At 34.9% G+C, this 19,791-nt stretch overlaps 1 protein-coding gene across 1 annotated transcript; it reads left to right on the top strand.

The window, feature by feature from the left end:
* The first annotated feature begins 11,607 nt into the window (after positions 1 to 11,607).
* On the top strand, positions 11,608 to 12,825 carry LOC120204929 (ubiquitin-conjugating enzyme E2 19). The gene is made up of 6 exons (XM_039204918.1): positions 11,608 to 11,911; positions 12,030 to 12,057; positions 12,138 to 12,365; positions 12,443 to 12,506; positions 12,584 to 12,643; positions 12,741 to 12,825. Exons 1-6 carry the CDS (start codon positions 11,802 to 11,804, stop codon positions 12,773 to 12,775), a joined length of 525 nt encoding a protein of 174 aa, XP_039060849.1. The 5' UTR covers positions 11,608 to 11,801; the 3' UTR covers positions 12,776 to 12,825.
* Positions 12,826 to 19,791: the final 6,966 nt, after the last annotated feature.

The raw sequence follows: 19,791 nt of genomic DNA, 5'->3' as shown, positions 1-19,791 counted from the left end.
TTAATCCTTATAAATATTATAGATTTTTACGTTGTTTCTTTTGTCCTTCCGCTTTTATTTCTTTTATTGATGTGAAAATCACTTCAACGATACCGAAGTTATGAGGTTCTTCTAATTTGCTTTGAAGACTGACCATCGGTGCATTATTCCCCGTCCAAAAAAAAGATTTTTTATTGAACTATTTTATTAAATAGTTATTTTGATTGATAACTATCCCAATCTTCTTTCGGGTGGGTTCGGAATTGAGCTTCGACTTGAAAAAATGTTAGAGCTGCCACCGATCATTTAAAAAAACATTATTTAGGTTGATCGAACACCATCTTACATGATCTGCATCTTACCAGAAATATGTCGGATTCGGGAGTCGGTTACAGTCAATGAAGGATTAGAACCATTGAACTGCCCTTTCGATACCGTTTTAATTTGTCGGTTGTCTTAATTGCGAAAATTGAAATTAAAATTAAAATTTAAAAAACTCGATTCAAATTACTTACCTTTGATTGGTTGAAATTCCTCTAAAAAATCATAAAGAATGTTACATTGTAAAATAGAATAAATAAATAAATATGAAATAAAAATAAATATATATAATCAAGTTTAAAGAAAGATTAATGAAGAAAATAAAATTTCAAGGAAATAAATAAAATAAAAAATAAAAAAAGAGTAAAAAAATGTTAAATTTCAAAGAAAAAAAAGATAAAATAAAATAAAAGAAAAAGAAAACAAAAGAAAACATTTAAAAAAAATAAAAATTTTATTCCAAAAAAATAAAAAATAAAAAGTAAGAAATAAAAAACAATATTAAAGGATCAAATAGGAACGAATTAAAATTTACATACCAAGTTGATGCTAAAAATGGGCTGCAAGAGAAAAATAGAAAGTTAGGGGACCAATTTAAAAAATATACGAAATGTAAATAAGGATTAAATTGAATAAATTGAAAATCTAGAGACAAAATTACAATAGGTGACCAAAACGAATTACATATCAAAACTTGAGGGACTGCTGAAATAATTTAACTATCTCTTATTTGCACAAAGGTCCCTCGACTATAAATAAACGAAAAACCAAAAAACTTCATTTCTCACCAAAATAGGAAAAAAACCCCTCAAATCCCTAAAAAAAAGCTCTCTCATCTTCAACCTGCCCCGATGGACGAACATCGCCTGGTAGCCTCCGACCGCCGCCTCGGGCGGCCGGAAAAAACTAACTTCACCCAAAAGATTCCTCCCAATCTCGTGAATACGAAACCAAAGTCCGATTACAATAAAAAAGCCCCAATCGACCTAGATCTAAAAGGGAAGCTCCGGGTTTTACCTTTTCGGCGAGCCTCTTCACCTTCCGATGACCGCTTCTCTCCTAGGCCACAATCAAAAAAATTCTCTATTATTTTGTGATTTTTTCGCGGGTTTGCGAGATTTGATGCTTGTTTTTTGTGTTTATTTGCTTGATTGTCTCTATTGTGTTTGTGGTTCTCCGATGTTGTTGTTTAATGCTCCAGTGATGCTCTTTTTATAGACTTCGAGGGGGGTTTATCTTCCTTGAATCAGGTGCTGTAGTCCCGATTTCAACGGGATTGTGGCCGATTTTCTCGACATGTAGTTGCTAAAAAATGAGGGAGGTTTTCCTCCTGATCTGTTCGGATTTTGTTCCGATTTGATCTTTGAGCTCACCGTGATTTTCTGTTTTGGGCACGTATTGCTCCTTTGCCTGCTCGTGATCCTTACGCACCATACGTGACTCTTGATGTGGTATTATGCATTCTAGAATGTTCTGGGGCCTTCCTGGCCATTGGATTGGGTCAGATCCAACATACTAGATTGATCTGCATGTATCTCTTTGATATGTGTGACGCCTTAGTTGAAAGATAAAAACCCTAAGCCTCTGTTGGGCTAGTTCAGGCTCGAACCCTGATTTGGGCCCATGCCCATTTGGACGTTAATTGGACTCTGAGAAAGAAACAAAAAAAAAAGAATACTAATTTTTAAAAAAAATATATATTATATATTTTCTAAAACGTTTTAAAAATTTCAAAAACGTTTTCAAAACTTATATATTATATATATTTCAAAAATATTTTCAAAAACACTATATATTATATATGTTTTAAAATGTTTTCAAGAACTATATATTATATATATGTTTTCAAAAACTATATATATTATATATATGTTTTCAAAATGTTTTCAAAACTATATATTATATATGTTTTCAAAATGTTTTCAGAAACTATATATTATATATATGTTTTCAAAACTACATATTATATACGTTTAAAAATATCTTCAAAAACTATATAATATATGTATTTTCAAAAATCATTTTCAAAAACTATATAATATATATTTTCAAAAATCATTTTCAAAACTATATAATATAGTTTCAAAAACAGATTTTTTAAAAAAAGTATATATTATATGTTTTCAAACTATTGTCTAAACAAGCCCAAAACAAATGAGTGTCTACAGCTGCCACTCATTGTCCTTTACGTGTAACGAAAAATAGGACAAAAATAAAATGACACAAATTTTCTTTCGGTATAAAGGGGTCCTCGAGTCTAATATCCTCCCTTGTGGAGTTGAAAATTGACTCTGATATTGCAATTAGGGATAACTCCCTATTAAATTGAGTTACGAATGACTCATCCGTCGCGAATTCGAGTCAGTATTGAAATGATATCATTCTTCATGAAATTCAAACTATAGTTCAGAATTTGAATCGGAAGATGGCTTTTTGTCGCCAAATCGTAGTCAACCTTGGTCTTCTTTTCGGTTTAAGAATTTGGTTTGAAAATTCGACTGGAAGGTAGTTCCTCGACACTACCATGTGGTTGATAGACATTTGAGCTGAATGGAATCGAACTTGAAAGTTTTTTTATTGACAGATAACCCTTCTCGCCTTGAGTTATGTTGTACTAAGATGAGAGATTGCCCCAGATCTTCCTCTTGACTTAAAGACGTCGGTTTAAACTTCAACCAAAAAGTAGTTCCTCGCTGCTACCATGCGATTGATATGTCATCGAGCTGAATGGAATCGAACTCGACTGTTTTTTGTTGACTGATAGCCCTTCTCGCCTTGAGTTATGTTGTAAATTTGATATTCCCTTGAGCTGAATGGAATCGAACTCAAAAGTTTTTGTTGACAGATAACCCTTCTCGCCTTGAGTTATACTGTAAATTTGATATGCCCTTGAGCTGAATGGAATCGAACTCGAATGTTTTTGTTGACAGATAACCCTTCTCGCCTTGAGTTATACTATAAATTTGATACGCCCTTAAGTTGAATGTAATTGAACTCAAAGTTTTTTGTTGACAGATAGCCCTTCCGCCTTGAACTATGCTGTAAATTTGGCTACCCTTGAGCTGAATGAAATCGAACTCGAAGGTTTTTGTTGACAGATAACCCTTCTCGCCTTGAGCTATGCTGTAAATTTGATATGGCCTTGAGCTGAATGGAATCAAACTCGAAGGTGTTTGTTGACAGATAGCCCTTCTCGCCTTAAGCTGTAATGTAATAGGCTGGGAGATAACCCCCTATTATTACAGATGACTCATTTGCTATGAAACTAAGCCAATCCACTTGTGCACGATATTCTTTGTCATGAAGTTGAAATCGTGGATAACTCATTCGCTGTGAAGTTGAGCTTTGAATTGGATGTCCTTCGTTGCAAATTTGAAATCCAAAATTGAATTGCTTTCGAGTTTAATATCTTTCGTTGTGAAGTTAAAATTGATTCTGAATGAAACTGGAAAGTTGTTTGTTGACATACAGTTTTTCTCAGCTTACACTATGCTATAAATTTCCTCTAAAAAAGGATGGCCCCCTTTCGCGGGTCTAAGCCGATCATAATTCTTTAGATAACTCCCCTTTACGGGAAAGCCAAGTGGTAAATTCTGTCAGTCGGATATCATCCGCCGTGGAGTTGAAATCTGGCTTGAAAATGTTAACCGAAAACTGGCCACTCGTCGTTGAGTTAAGCTGAACTGGATCCATTCTGAATTGGCTCTCGAACCCGTCTGAAGTTGATTCTAAGATCTGTCGATCTTTCAATATGTCAAGTTGGTTTAGGTGTAGCTCCCTACTGCTGAGTTAAGCAACCACCATCGACCTTTTTGAATGTGCTTTTGAATCAAGTATTTTTCGTCTTGAAGTTGAAACTTGACTCTAACGTTGCAAAAATTATGTATGCGGGAAAAATGATAAATGTGATGCTCTTAAGTATGTCTAAGATGTATGAAACATGAATTAGTTCTGGTTTTATCTCCTGGATGGAGTCTCGTTCTTTGTCTGCCGATCTGGTCCTTGGAATTGATCATGCCCCATTTTCTTCTCGTGTTGCAACTTTAAGGGCCTTTCACATTTTAGATTGTCCTGTTTGAAAATGTTTTCTCCTTTCTCTTATTTTAGGAAAAAAATAATATAAGAATTTTATAAAATATTGCCCTTAATTCAGGCTCACAATCGAACCAAATCATAAACATGAGTTTACAGAAAATCAAAAGAATCAATAGTTCTTTAATGCTTTCAGAGTTATAGCTCTTTGACAAATGTCCAAATTGATGAGTTAACTTTAGGTTAGCCTCCTATTTTCTAAGGTTTCGGCCACCAAAATGTCATTTTTTCTCAGTCTTGTTGAATATTGCAACATGCCCCTTTTTCTTGGCTTGGTATTTTAATTAGATGTAGACAAAATGACGCAACTAGCATAATCAATTACTAGACCTTCTATTTCAGTTCTCTGAAATCTTCCATTTGTTCAAGCTTCATAGACTCCTCTAACAAAGGCAGTACTGAAAATCGATCTAAAAATGAAATTCCTGAGTACTCGTGTTAAATTGACTATAATATGTGTTCTTTAACTCCCTTAGTCCATATTTACCAAAACTCCTTATTTAGATAAATTTGATTTAGTTTGCCATTGTCTGGTTAGCTTAATCTTATCCATAAAGCCAAGGCGTTTAACCAATTGCTCTAGAGGGACAACTCAAGCTTTATTGTATATATATTATAATAACCTTTATCAGGCCAACTGAATCTTATCCATAAAGCTGGGGCATTTAACCAATTGCTCTAGAGGGATAGCTAAATATTATAATCACTTTTATCAGGCTAGCTGAATTATATCTATAAAGCCGGTGCGTTTAACCAATTTCTCTAGAGGGACAGCTCAAGTTTTATTGTATATATATTATAATCACCTTTATCAGGCCAGCTGAATCTTATCCATAAAGCATGGTCGTTTAACCAATTGTTCTAGAGGGATAACTCAAGCTTTATTGTATACATATAATATTATAATCTAGGTATACGGATCCAGTTTCTTAAGTTTGCCAAGAAGAACATGTTATAGTCTAGGTGTTGTTGAAAGTCAAGAAATCTCATCTTTAGAGTTCAATTTCCAAGCAACCGACCTAAATTAGATTTACCTACTCGACTATTCTATCTGCAAAGATCATAATCATCATTGAACGTCCTCAATAAAAGTGTAGTAATGTCATACGCAAGGAATGTCTCATGTTGTCCGCTCCTATGCATACCTAATACCAAGCCTCTTGTTCATTCCCTTATGAGAGGAGAATGCTATATCAGTTTTTGCAAGAGAAGGGTATGGTGTTCGAGCGTATCTTCTGGGGTAAGGTCAAGGTCTTTGTTTTATCAAATTTAATCATGTCACTTTGTCAAAGATCTGTAACTTTGAATTAGTTACAGAGTTTTTTAATTCAGTTGATATTCAATGAATTTCAAGTTGTAAATTTGATTCAATGCTCAACATAAATTCATTTAAATATCCTTATAAAAAGAAATATGAGAAAGTTCAAAAAACAAGGTACAAAAAGAAATATGAGAAAGTTCAAACATGATGCTGCAAAATGGAATAAAGCCTCATTAAGATGCCCCACTAATTGGATTATGGCCTTCGTATACACTTTCTCCCCATTTCTTAATCGTTTTACTTGTCGGAGATCATTTTGATGTACCCTCAGACGCACAAATTTCTACTTCTTCCTGAGCAGCTTCTTGGGAAAATACCACTTCCTTTTTATTTCTCAACTTTTCCTTTCCTAGTTGGAAATTGGGTCCAAATTTAGATCCAAAACGATTTTCCTTGGTGGTGATAGTTTTGGTTGGATCCCGAACGCATCTTGCAGCTGTGATTGGCGTAATATTCGCCAGGCCTTCTAAGCTGCCCAAAACCCCACTTGCCTTCAGGAAATCTGATATAGGTGTTTGAGGTATCTTCAAGGCTGCATCTGTGCCATCCATTCTTAAACCCACGGGCCAGTCTCAGATTACATTCATGGAAGCCCTTTTGCTTGGACTTCTTTTTCCCTCCTCTTGCGTCTTATGTTCTCCACATGTATTGCTTGTATTAATCTCTGTTGAAGCAACAACTTCTGAGTTTTGGACCTTAACCCCTTTCTCTTCTACCTTACACCCTTGAATTGCTTGCTCTAAAGGATCCTCAAGATTTCTAATAACATTAACTGAACAATCTGGGGTTCTATTCTGGTTTATCCAAGGAATCTCCTTATAGGTCCACTTCTCATTCGGGGACCACTGTGGCTGGACACATCCCGCTGTAACCAATCCGACTGTGAGTATTTTTTAACGTAATTTTTCAAGCGAAAAATGGAAGGGAGGGAACTGAAAACCCTGCACTCTCTTTTTCTTCTCATCTAATCCCCATGACGATAGACTACTTGATAATGACTTTATAGATAGAACTTGATTGTCTTGAATGGATGATTGTAAAGGGTTAGAACCTCTAATCATGAGAGATTGATCATTCTTAGCTTTCTTGTCCATATTTGGTCCTCTTCTATGCCCCTCTTCTTTGAGTAAAGCTTATCTCTCACAATGGGAAACTTTATCCCTCATTAGCTCTTAATTTATTGTTGGCCCAGTTAAACCTTCTACAACCACATTTGATTTTTGGAGCTGGCCTAAAATATCCGGCTCCTTAACAGGTCATCTTGCCACTGTCATTTCAGTTTCAGCACCAGCATTCATAGTCCCATCCAAAATGGGATCCACTAATGGTTTCTCTCCATGGATCACAACATTTACCATGTCCATTAATTTGGTCATTTGTTCTCTTGATTCATTCTGAAATCTTTTTGCTTGATCGATCATCTCCTATTGGGTTTTTACGAGTTGCTCTTGAATTTTCTCAATCTTACCAACAAGTGCTAGTATCTCATTCATCACTTTGGATCTTTTTACAGACACGCTTTAGGTAACTTCAATTTGCTTTCAAAGATTATCTTTTAATTGTCTTTTCTTTGAACGAGCGTTATGAGGATGAGGTGTGTCCAATGATCGGTGTGTCCAGTGTTTGTTCCTTTTCTATGAGACATCTCTTGTTAGTTAATGTGAATGTAAATAAAAAAAAAGAAAAGAGGAAAAAATAATGTGAAATATGCAAGAATGCATGAAGTTTCAAGGCCCTGATCCAAAAAGTGTCTGTTACTATAAATAATCTTTATTGGGACAAAAGTGTTATTTTTTAAGGGACAAACACATCTTAAAGGTATATTCTGGCTGAGTCTTCTAGACCCTGAACAACTTCTAACATGTTGACTAGTCTTCTGCCTTTGTTTATCATCGGTTGAATACCCTGTCGAACCACTCTAGCTTCTCGGGCTAAACCGTGCAAGTGTCGAGCTGCTTTTGTACTTGTTCCAAGAAGTCTCGAATGACTGTATCTCTGACTTTCATCCTTTGTTGAACATGTTCCCAACAAAAACGCCATTGGATCCCATCATCGATAAGAACTATCTGAAATTCATTTGTCTGTTTCTTGAATTCGTCAACAATGGCCTCCGGTTTCAGCTATCGCTTTGGCATCTTGTTCTTGTTGTCTTTGAAGGGACTTTCCAGGTCAGTAACCTTTTTCTCATCTGCCCCTGCAACTTTTCCAACTCAAAAAGTTTCCTTTTAATGTGCCTGGTATAAACCTGGTCCATTCTGAGAGCAGCAGAGTGGTATACACTTCAATTGTGGGCACCATGTCTTCTTGATTGAATGTGACATATAGTGGCCTTGCAAATTGTCTCCCTTTTCCTTCTAAGTCTTTTCTGACCATAGCCGAACCTCTGCGTTTTTCACCTCTTATATTACAACCCCTTTATCCATTAATACAAATTTTTTATGTTTAACGAACACGTTTTTGTGGATCAACACCTCTTTTGAATGATGTAAATGGTAAAAATAAAATGAAAGAGGAAAAAATGATAGGAAAGAGTTAGTGAGGTAAGGATAATAATCAAAACAATAATGAAAATAAAAAGTCCTACCCCACATGTTTATTATTCATACCCGGACATGATCTTTATCCCGCATGTTAATTTTGAATAAGTCTAGTTCGCATGCTTTGAACAGAAAGTAAAGCAGGAAATAACTCAAGACAACCTAGGTTTTGAAATGAAGTTTTGGGGTGGGCTCTATTCCCTGTAGTCTTCCAGTTTAGGTTCTAGAGAAGGTACCCGAGTTCTCCTTGTCGGTGCCCCCTTGGGCTTGCCAAACCCTTAGTCCTAAGCCTATTACAAGCTTATGTGGACTAAGTTAAACTCGAGAGGATACATTCTCTTATGTCTGCACGGAGAATAAATTTACAAGAAGACATAAAGGTATATGAATCTCGAAGGTTACTAGCTAGGCCCGCACGGAGAATAAATTCTCACGAAGACGTTGTTTTCACCCTCACTTAAAAAGGGTTTGGAGCTCGGGTATAGAGCCTGAGATGAAAAATTTTAAAATATGAAATCATTGAAAAACGTTAATACAATTATTTATTTAAAAAAAATAATCAAAGATAAACAATATGAATCGAATAAATAAATTAAAATTTAAACTTTTTTCCACTTAAAAGACAACCGGAAATTAATTCTGGTCTACTCACTTACCTGTCCCCAATGGAGTCGCCAAACTGTCACAACTGTCTTTCGGGTGGGCTCAGAATTGGGATTTGACTTGAAAAAATGTTAGAGACGCCACCTATCATTTAAAAATCATTATTTAGGTTGATCGAACACCATTTTACATGATCTGTATCTTACCAGAAATATGTCGAATTTGGGAGTCGGTTACAGTCAAGGAAGGATTAGCACCCTTGAACTGCCCTTTCGGTACAGTTTTAATTTTTCGGTTGTCTTAATTGCGAAAATTGAAATTAAAATTAAAATTTAAAAAACTCGATTCAAATTACTTACCTTTCATTGGTTGGAATTCCTCTAAAAATCATAAAAAATGTTAGATTGTAAAATAGAATAAATAAATAAAATTGAAATAAAAATAAAAAAGGTATTTTTAATATATATATATATATATATATATAATAAAGTTTAAAGAAAGATTAATGAAAAAAATGAAGAAAATAAATTTTCAAGGAAATAAATAAAATAAAATTAGTAAAAAATGTTAAATTTCAAAGAAAAAAGGAAAAAAATAAAATAAAAATGAAAGAAAAACATTTAGAAAAAATAATAATTTTTATTCCAAAAAATAAATAAATAAAAAAGTAAGAAATAAAAAATAATATTAAAGGATCAAATAGGAACGAATTAAAATTTACATACCAAGTTGATGCTAAAAATGGGCTGCGAGAGAAAAATAGAAAGTTAGGGGACCAATTTATAAAATATACGAAATGTAAACAGGGATTAAATTGCATAAATTGAAAATTCAGAGATAAAATTACAACGGGTGACCAAAACGAATTACACATCAAAACTTGAGGGACTGCGAAAATAATTTAACTATCTCCTATTTGCACAATCGTCCCTCGGCTATAAATAGCCGAAAAACCAAAAAAATCATTTCGGAAAAAACAAACTTCACCTAAAAGATTCCTCTCAATCTCGTGAATACGAAACCAAAGTCCGATTACCACAAAAATGCCCCAATCAGCCTAGATCTAAAAGGGAAGCTCTCGAGTTTTACCTTTTTCGGTGAGACTCTTCACCTTCCGATGACCACTCCTCTCCTAGGCCACAATCGAAACTTTTCCTCTATTATTTTGTGATTTTTTTCGCGGGTTTGCGAGATTTGATGTTTTTTTTGTGTTTATTTGCTTGACTGTCTCTCTGGTGTTTGTTCTTCTCTGATGTTGTTGTTTAATGCTCCGGTGATGCTCCTATTATAGCCTTCGAGGGGGTTTATCTCCCTTGAATCGGGTGTTGTAGCCCCAATTTTGACGGGATTGTGGCTGATTTTCTCGGCATGTAGTTGCTAAAAATGGCGGAGGTTTTCCCCTGATCTGTTCAGATTTTATTCCGATTTGATCTCTGAGCTCACCGTGATTTTCTGTTTTGGGCGCGTTTTGCTCTCTTACCGGCGCGTGATCCTTACGCGCGATACGTGAATCTTGATGTGATATTATGTATTATAAAACGTTCTGGGGCCTTCCTGGCCATTGGATTGGATCAGATCTAACATACCAGATTGATTTGCATGTATCCCTTTGATCTGTGTGGTGCCTTGGCTGAAACATGAAAACCCTAGTCCTCTGCTGGGCTGGTTCAGGCTCGAACCCTGATTTGGGCCCATGCCCATTTGGACGTTTATTGGACTCTGAAAAAGAAACAAAAAAGCAAAACAAACAAATAAATAAATAAAGACGAAAAATAAATAATAAATAAAAAAGAATACTAAATTTTTAAATATATATATATATATATATATATATATATATATTATATTTTCTAAAACGTTTTCAAAATTTCAAAAACGTTTTCAAAACTTATATATTATATATATTTAAAAAATGTTTACAAAACATTATATATTATATATGTTTTCAAATTGTTTACAAAAACTATATATTATATATATATATATATGTTTTCATAATGTTTTCAAAAACTATATATTATATATATATATGTTTTCAAAATGTTTTTAAAAAATATATATATATATATATATATATATATATATATATTTTCAAAACTATATATATATTATATACGTTTAATATGTGTTTAAATTTTGATTGTTTGAGTTTAAAAAAGTAATAAATTAAAATTCATAATTTAATGAAAAATCTAGCCCTAAATCTCAAATTAAAACTATAAAATCTAAAAAAAATTCTAACACAAAAGACCTAAACAAATTAAATAAATACCCATGTTGATCAGGTCGTCAAATAGATAAAAGATGTTTTTTTATTAATCTTGGATAAGTGTAAGACAATATATGTTTAAAGATAACCCTCAACCATTTTACATTGAACATTCAATCCCCTGACATTCTTAATGCTCGAACCTAAAACCCTAAAAAATAACAATAGTTCAATTAAAATCGAGGTCGATAGATTCGTGCGATAAAGATACTTTTGATGAGTAAATAAGTGTCATTTAGGAAAATAATCTAAAAAAATGCTAAATTAGGAAAAATATCTATTGTAGGTTTTATTTTGGTAAAAAGCCAAAAAGTGTATTAAGCTATAAAAAAGGAAACTGGCCCACTAGCCGTTAGAATTTTCAAATTGCAGATAACGGTCAAATAGCTCCCACCTTGTTAAACCGACGACGTTTCCGCTTGTCTTGTCCAAATTAAAAGCCAAAAGCAGTCTTTGAAACCCTCACAAGTCATATCTCTCGCTCTCTCTGTATACGAAGAAGAGGAATTAAACCTCCCTTTTTGGTTGTGTATCCGTTCTCCGTATGCCCATTCGCTCACCTTCTGTTAACGACTCCCTTTTATTTTGATTCATTCGGAAAACCTTTGTGGGCCTGTTTTTCTTTCTCCTTTTCAAAACTACTCTGTGACTTTCCCTCTGTCATAAAAAAAAGAAAGGAATGGCAACATCAAATGGGTACACTGGAAACACACCAGTTGCCACTATCACTGCATCAAAACAATCTACCCCCACTGCTAGGACCGTTGATTCTCAATCTGTTCTTAAAAGGTTTTTTATCTAATGTTTTCCCTATTTTTATTAGTTTATTTGCATTGGATTTTGTTTCTTAACTAGGTGAAAGTTATTATTTTTATTTGTATCTTCTCTTGTTTTATGATGTCAACAGGTTGCAAACTGAATTGATGGCTTTGATGGTAAGAATTCAACTCTAATGCCTTGAATCTCTTTGATTAATGACAAATAAAGTTTTCTAAATGTATATATTGTATGATAGATGGGTGGGGATCCTGGAATCTCAGCATTCCCAGAAGAGGACAACATATTTTGCTGGAAAGGAACAATTAAGGGAAGCAAAGACACGGTGTTCGAAGGAAAAGAATACAAGCTCTCTCTTGCTTTCCCCAATGATTACCCTTTTAAACCCCCAAAGGTTAAGTTTGAGACGGCCTGTTTCCATCCCAATGTTGATGTCTACGGCAACATTTGCTTGGACATTCTTCAGGTAAAATAAGATTTTTTTTTGCAGGACCAAATTTTGTACAACAAAAGAATAATAATAATTGTTGGTGTGTTTTGTAGGATAAATGGTCATCTGCTTATGATGTAAGAACCATACTGCTGTCTATCCAGAGTCTGCTTGGAGGTATTTATTGTGGTTTCTTCTTATCTTCTATTTTTAGTGTTTTACAATGAGATTTACAAGGTTTCTTTAAAACGCAGAACCAAACATTAGCTCACCATTGAACACCCAAGCAGCTCAGCTTTGGAGCAATCAAGAAGGTATTATACATTGAATACAGATAGCTTGACATTTTCAATGTTTTATCAGTTCCATTGTATCTGAAAGCGGTTGTTTTATTGTTTCTGGGCTTTGCAGAGTACAGGAAGATGGTTGAGAAGCTTAATGCATGATTTTCAGAAATCAATACAGATGTTATTACAACGAGATGTGTTTTTTATTTTTATTTTTTTGTTTTGATGAGTTTTTACAACCAGATTTATGTTTTTTTATTTGCATTATTGAGAAGCTTAATGTATAATATGATAATCAATACAGATGTTATTGATGGATTTAAGTATGGTTCTATAATAGTCAGCAAAACTTGTTGATGCCATTGAAAATAAATTAAAGTTAATTTACAAAACTATATTTATATTAGGATTATGGTCCTCTCAAATGATACATGAGTTGGTTGAACCAAGCCTTTGTTATTTTTGAATCCCCCAGTCGAAGGCATGCTCGGACCCGATCGAAATAGGCGGTTTAGTTCCTTTCCTTAGATCTGTGCTTGAGAGTTTCCTACCACATACGGCTCGACAGTCAATTCTCTTGGGAGCCATTGCACACCCATTATTTCGAGAAAAGTGTTAAATTTAATTTAATTTGTTATTAGGATTATGGTCCTCTCAAATGATACATGAGTTGGTTGAACCAAGCCTTTGTTATTTTTGAATCCCCCAGTCGAAGGCATGCTCGGACCCGATCGAAATAGGCGGTTTAGTTCCTTTCCTTAGATCTGTTCTTGAGAGTTTCCTACCACATACGACTCGACAGTCAATTCTCTTGGGAGCCATTGCACACCCATTATTTCGAGAAAAGTGTTAAATTTAATTTAATTTGTTAATAGGAATAGAAAAAATAAGAAAATTTGCATATCCAAATTTTTTTAGAATAGAGTATTAAAATTTTGGACCCCCATTTTTTAATTTCTAGATCCGCCACTGTCGTAGATCTATAGATTTGTTTCAGGTTAACCAAAAGAGGTAAATTCCACAAGTTTCAAACTTGAATTTTAATTTACTTAAAGAGCTAATTGCATCATACTTTCTCAAATTGTGGCTCTCATACTAAATTGGTCTCTAAACTTTTAAATGTTTCAATTTCATCTCTGAACTATAACTATTATTCTAAATTAGTCCTCAAACTTTTGAGTATTCCAGTTCCATCACCAAACTATGACGTTTATTTTAAATTGGTCCCCAAACTTTTTAACATTTCAATTTCATCTCAAAATATACTTGTATACAAATAAACATCCCTTGTTAATAAATCGTTAGGTTAAGCTTTATTATTATATGTTTGAAAAAAATAAAATTTAGGTTAAACTATGGTTGAAACTAGTTATATATTTGGATGAATTTGAAGATGGAATTGGAATATTCAAAAGATTGGGGACCAATTTAGAATGAGTCATAGTTTTGAGATGAAATTAAAATGTTTAAAAGATTAAGGACTAATTTAAAATAAGGATCATAATTTGGATATGATGCAAGTAACTCTTACTTAAAATATATGAGATATAGGATTTAAAGCTTCATTAGTATTTAAGCATAATGAGTATCGACAATGATCTAAAAGTATCAAACATATGAGAAATGATGGTATAGATATAACACCCTAATATGGTTCGACACGAAAATTGAATAATTAAAGTATTACATGGACCACCGAAGTGGCTGACCAAAAAAGTTCTTAAAAAAAGTGCAATTATCATACGAAAACCATCAATAGAAGTCATAAATAAAACCTAATATTTCAATTTACAAAATACGAGGAGCTTCCAATGATATGTCTCCAAAATATGTAAAATTTTGAATAAAGTTACGACTTGAAATAATACAAAGGTCCATGACAGTACATGCCCTCTAAAAAGACTCAAGACGTACTCTGAACTGTAGTTGATATGGAATGTGATCGTGCGATAGGCTCCTCGTCGATCATTCTACTAACTTGCGTATGAAAACAAATTTCGAACGTTGAGCTCACAAGCTAGATGCCATACTAATAACTATTTTATACTACATGAATTCATTTCATGAACATGTTGGCAATTGGGGACATAGGCGCACAAATCTATTCTAAAAAGTGTTGGGTAAGTCTAGTGGTATGGTCGGAGGAATTTTCTGCATCGGAAGCATACACCCAACCAACTTACTATGTCGAGTCTTGGGGCATCTACAACAAGTTGGTAACTAAAGCTCCTTAGCACTAGCTAAGATATATCTGAATATTTCTAACAAACAAAAAATCATCAACGACTAAAGTAGCTCAAGTGTCCTGGTTGTTTCCCAAGTGTCATATAAAGGTTAGCTTTGTGTCATCCTAATTTACACCATTTCTAGTTGTGCTTAAATTTACTTATGTTGTTCTCACTTATAATCTTATTTATAACGTTCTGAAGACCTTGGAAGAATTTACCATCCCGAATATCGATACCAAATTTTGCTTTAATATTTTAAAAAATTATTTAGTATCGATACTCTTACCGAGAGTATCGATACACTACCCTAGGTGAATTGAACGAAGGGTTCTATGATTTTGTTAGGCTAGGCTAAAGGCTAATTATATCCCGATCCATTGGGTGAAACCAGGGCAGGGGATAGATTGGACCAAGGATACGATGTTACAGCCAGGTTTTTGGTGTATTGTGATGGTCTTAGAAATGGGTTTGTTGCATAGCTTAATAAAAAGATGAGTGGTTATAATTCTAGCGCTTTGTTGAGATGTTGGGGAATATTGTTGATCAACTCTGGAGTGATTATAAGGCCAGGTATGGCTATTAAATGAATCAAATACTATTGTGTTTTATTTTCCTGTTATGTACTCTAGATCGCAGAAGTAGTGGGAAAAGGTTCTAAATAAAAATCAACTTGAATTTGCCAAGCATGTTTTGAAAACTCCATAGTTGATTAGAGGATAAGAAAAAGTTACATTTTCTCAAAGCAAAATATTCACCACAAATGATTGCTATACGCAGAGAAAAGATTGATAAGATAGCACTCAAGCTATCTATAAGAAGAATAGAAGAAAAAGAGCTAGAACTCTCTGTAACTTTTATTAACAAGAAGTTGATTTATCTTTAACTAGAGTTCAACTATTTATACATGAAGGATGAGGAAATAACTATGCATAACAGACTCGTAACAAACTTAACAACTTGTAACTACAAGATAAAAGAAAACCCTATCTATGCAATACATGCATGTAATAGACACGTGTACATAACACTAACATTCATCCTACATCATCGAACTCTTCAGCATTTGCTTCAGCCTCATCTTTTACTTCAACATTCCCCCTGTTACTTCACCTTTGTAAGCTTTCAAAAGAAACTCTCAGTTGTGTTACCAAGAGTTTATGTATATGCTTAAGAAATGAAAATTAAGAGAATGGTTTTGTCAAGACATCTACAACCTGCTCATAAGTAGGAACCTCACTAACTTGCAGTCTACCATCAACAACCATTTCTCGTACAAAAAATAAGTCAAGCTCAACATTCTTGAACTTCGAATGCATAACAGGATTGGTACAAACCGCAACTGTGCTAGAATTATCACACCACAAGGTAGCCTTACCATGTGGAACAACAAACAATTCCTGAAGCAATGATTCAATCCAGATGATATCAACAGCTGCAGAAGCAACACTTCTATATTCAACTTTAGCCATGGATCGAGCAACGACTTGCTGCTTGCGTAAAATCCAGAAAATGAGATTTCCACCAAAGAAAATGCAATAGCCAGACATGGAACGCCTATCATCAGGGTCAGATCCCCAGTCCGTATCCGCAAAGCCAGTCAGAGACATACGAGATGATGCAGTAAACCGTAAACCAAAATCAATCGTTCCTTGAAGATAACGTAAAATCCTCTTAACAGCCTGAAAATGACTATTACGGGGTGATTGCATGAACTAACAGACCTTATTCACCGCAAATACAATGTTCGACCGAGTAACCACGATATACTGGAGAGCACCAACAATATTTTTGTATTGAGCTGCATCTTCAATGGGGTCCTAGTACCAGCAGACAACTTGCAATTAGAGATCATAAGAGTAGGAAGGCTCTTTATATCACCAAACCCATGTTTGTGCAACAGCTCATGAATGTATTTTTTTTGAGTCAAGACAAAACCATCAACATCAAGACATACCTCAATACCAAGGAAAAACTAAGAGGACCAAGGTCCTTCAATGAAAAACGAGTATTCAACTTTTCAATAACACGTTGAACCTCACAAGCATCACTTCCTGTCAAAATGATATCATCAACATATACTAGCATGTAGATAACAGTACTAGCAGATTTTCGAACAAACAAAGATGAATCAGATTTGGATAAAACAAATCGTTCAGAAATCAGGTATTCTCGAAGGCTCTTAAACCAGGCCCGAGGAGTCTGTTTCAAACCATAAATTATTTTATGCAATTTACAAACTAAGCGATCACCATCTTGAACAAACCCAGGAGGTTGAGTCATGTAAACCTCTTCCAACAACATCCCATTTAAAAAAGCATTGTTAATGTCTACTTGTCGCAGTAACCAACATTTCGTCAACGCAAGAGAAATTATCACCCGTATAGTTACAAGTTTCACAACTGGACTAAAAACCTCATGAAAATCAATCCCCGGCTGTTGAAGAAAACCCTTTGCTACAAGACGAGCCATGTACTGAGACACCAAACCATCAGCATTGCGTTTCACCTTAAAAATCCACTTGCAGTTGACAGGTACATTGTTTACAGGAAGAGGAGCCAGAGACCAAGTCTTATTAGCAATCAAAGCATCATACTCTTATTGAGTAGCTTTCTTCCAATGAGGAATCTTCATAGCTTCCTTAATAGATCGAGGCTCTTAATTAAAATATTCAACATGTAGCAAACGAGGTTTTTGAATACCATCTTTGGCTCTGGTAACCATGGGATGTAAGTTTTGAACAGAAATAACCCGTGATGGAGAAGAACAAACAGCAGTCTCAGGCACCAAAGGAAGGAAAGAATCAGACCCTAGGGATGGTATATCACATGCATACGAAGTAGCTGGTTCACCTGGTGCATGAGAAGACACTTCACGTTCATGAAAAGTTTTATCAAGTGAAAGTGGTCCAGACAAAGGCTCATGAACAGATACATTACACGAATTACAATGAAGAACATGCTCCTCAATATCAGTAGAGAGAGGAGAATTAGACACATGCTCCTCAACAATAAGAGACTATTCAAGTCATGCAGCAAGTGGACTATCTGCATTCATAGGATCAGCATGTGTCTGTAAAGGAGAAACAAGAGAAAGCACACCTGTCAAAACACCACTGCTCAGAGAAGAAACACTTGAAAAATTACATACCTCATAAGGAAAACCCTTTCATAAAAAATAACATGCCTAGAAATAATGACCCTATCAGAATCATCCAAGCACTTATACCCCTTATGAGCAGTTCTGTAACCCAGAAAAACACACTTTTTTGGCCTAAAATCCAGCTCATGTCGATTAAGAGAACGCAAGCAACGATAACATGCACAACCAAACACCCGGAGAAATGAGTAATCTGGAGATATATGATTTAGAACTTCGAAATGAGACTTGTCATGCAAAACAGGAGTAGGTAACCGATTAATAAGATAAACCGCAGAAATGAAAGCATAACTCCAAAAATTTTTGAGGTAACGAGGCCTGAGCTAGCATAGACAACCCCATTTCAATAATATGCATATGTTTTCTCTCGGCCTTACCATTCTGCTCTGATGTACCATGACACAAGAGACGATGTTGAACTCCATTTGTACAAAACCATGTTCTAAGTGGTTGATACTCCCTACCACCATCAGTTTGAAGAGCCTTAATCTTATATCCAAACTGAACTTCAACAAATTTTGCAAAGTCAAGAAAACACTGAGCCACCTCGGATTTTCGTTTCAAAAGATACATCCAAGTATAACGACTAAAAAATCAATGAAAGAAACATAATACATAAAGCCATCAGTAAAACACACAGGAGCTGGCCCCCAAACATCAGAGGTAACAAACTGAAATGGTTCATTATATTCAGTCAATGATTTACAAAATGGAAATTTATAAGATTTCCCTTGCATACAAGTAGAACATACTCTCAATGCTTCAGTTTTATTGAAAACAAGACTACACGATATCATAACAAGTTGAACTACATCAAGCGAGGGATAGCCAAGATGCTGATGCCACAAGTCCAAAGAAGCGAGTGACTTTGAAACATTATTCACCAAACAAATAATAGGAACCTTGAACCCCACAAGGCAACAACTGATAGAGCCCATCATTCATGAGCCTCCCATGAAATAGAACCACTTTAGTCCGAGCATCCTTCACAAGACATTCAGAATGGTGAAATTCCATAAAGACACCATTATCACGGGTGAACTAAGAAACAGATAATAACTTTTTCTTTATGTTAGGTACATGTAACATATTCTATAAAAGTAAAGGCTTCTTACTAGAACTCAAAAAACCTAGACCAACATGCGTAATTGGAACACCATCACCATTACCCATGACCAAGGAGCTACCACCGGTATAAATAGTACCTGATTGAAAAACTGACATGTCATTTGTCACATGATACATGGCACCAGTGTCAGGATACCACAAAGAGTCAGCAGATGCTGGAGAGCTAGAAGTCGAGGTAGTTGGAACAGTTGAAACATAGGTTGCAGTACTAAGAGCCAAGAAAGGGTGGGACACATCATGAGAAATACGAGGAGCATCTGAAGAGAACCCAGGAGAAATGCCAGGAAAAAGATAATACCCAGGAGCATACGGGGAAGGAAAATAAATCGGAGTGGGAACAAAAGTTGAATGAGAAGGCATAGAAGTTATGGTATGAGCATAAGGTTGTCCAACAGACTGCACATGTTTGGTAGAATTCCCAACAGCAGATGTCTTCAAAACACTTTCAATCAGCAAATCAAACCCAGACACACCAGTGTACTCCCTATAAAAACGATGATAACATTTTTGAACCACATGCCCAAAACGACCATACAACTGGCATTGATGACAATTTGAATTATGGTGACGCCCTCGACATCGACCACAATAGCCACTCGATTGACCACGAGACAAGTTTCCCTGTGATGACTCGGTGGCAGAATCCTGAGGCTCATGAGTATC

Source organism: Hibiscus syriacus, unplaced genomic scaffold (assembly GCF_006381635.1).
Source record: "Hibiscus syriacus cultivar Baekdansim isolate YM2019G1 unplaced genomic scaffold, ASM638163v2 tig00011761_pilon, whole genome shotgun sequence".
Classification (NCBI taxonomy): domain Eukaryota; kingdom Viridiplantae; phylum Streptophyta; class Magnoliopsida; order Malvales; family Malvaceae; genus Hibiscus; species Hibiscus syriacus.
Note: the sequence above shows the minus strand (reverse complement) of the source record. Positions and strands in the feature narration are given on the sequence as shown.